This window comes from Propithecus coquereli, unplaced genomic scaffold (genome assembly GCF_000956105.1).
Source record: "Propithecus coquereli isolate 6110/MARCELLA unplaced genomic scaffold, Pcoq_1.0 Scaffold86, whole genome shotgun sequence".
Classification (NCBI taxonomy): Eukaryota; Metazoa; Chordata; class Mammalia; order Primates; family Indriidae; genus Propithecus; species Propithecus coquereli.
This window is the reverse complement of record NW_012154840.1, coordinates 4856839-4858043: the sequence shown is the minus strand read 5'-3', so window position 1 is coordinate 4858043 and position 1205 is coordinate 4856839. Positions and strand designations below refer to the sequence as shown.

Sequence of the window (1205 nt, the reverse complement as noted above, 5' to 3'; positions counted from 1 at the left end):
CATGCTATTTTCAATTTACCAGGATTGGGGAACCAAACTTATCAGAAATAATATGTACTAAAAAGGAGCCAATGAGGCTCTGAGGAGCTTCTTTTATAAAGTTGCTTATGCTTTGTTACAATCAATGTTCTTATATATTACACTGGCTTCAGGAGTGAATTCCATTAAGTTGAGGCTTTCAGAAGTCTGGTCCAGAGATAAATTGGGCATTGCCATATAATTTCTGCTGACTGAATACAATAATTATGTAAACTACATGAGAGTCCTAAAAATTGGCCATGTTCCTCCCAAAGTGGTTTATAGCAGTCCAGAATTCACGCCTAGAAAATGTCTTATTTCTTAGTTATAGCAACATACAATGTATAGTTTCTCTTATTCTTACCTTTGCACCACCCAAAAATCCCAAGGAAATGGCAACTCTGGCTCTTAGATCTGGCCTGTCTTTGGGCCACACATAAGAAAGCATTGCTTTTATGATTTTCCGAGTATCAACATCTTTTAACTGTTCAAAGAAAGAAAACAAAGCAGTGAATGATATGCCATTTCAAATTTAACCATACCTCAATAATGCAGTTCTATAAATATTTGAGAAATACATGAAAACATTACAAACACAACTTTTTATTCTGAATCTAAGGCCAGTATCTTTCAAAGTCACAATATTTTGGAGAAAAAGAAACTATTTCAATTACTTTTAAAAAGCTACTCATTTCTCGTAAATTTCTTACTTTCAGTTTTAGCCACCTTCATATTACTAAAAAGGTATTTGGTGGTAACAAGGGACAGGTGCTATACATTTATTTATTAAACTATCAAAATATTACACAAAACTTTAAAAAACATTTCCATATTTCCATCTTTGTAGTCAAAAGTTTTATATACTCTTGGGCTATTTTTCAGTGTTTTTATTTAAAACATTTTGAAGTCCTAAGTCCAAACTCATAGTAGTGCAGAGTTACAATACTCTGTTTAGGAAAGTAGGGGTTTGGTATGAACTATATTGAACAGAGTCTGGGTTATTAAAAATTTCAACAAAAACAGAATTTTACAGTCATGCTTTAATCTGACCTAAATCAATGTCACATTTTTCCTTTTCCCATGTTTCTGAGACAATATTCTCATTAAATCCTTTTGTTTTAGTTTCAACTTTAGAGGCAGAATATTAAGAATCAAAACTGTACTTTTTAAAACCAAAATAAAGAGAT

The 1205-nt window shown here is 31.7% G+C and overlaps 1 protein-coding gene across 1 annotated transcript in view; it reads right to left on the bottom strand.

Moving 5' to 3' along the window:
* The window catches only part of ABCB7 (ATP-binding cassette, sub-family B (MDR/TAP), member 7), a 111435-nt gene that overhangs the window by 45829 nt on the left and 64401 nt on the right, over positions 1 to 1205 (bottom strand). Inside the window, exon 4 of the mRNA XM_012664078.1 lies at positions 383 to 502. Within this exon, the coding sequence (XP_012519532.1) occupies positions 383 to 502 (120 nt within the window). The remainder of the gene's footprint in view (positions 1 to 382; positions 503 to 1205) is intronic.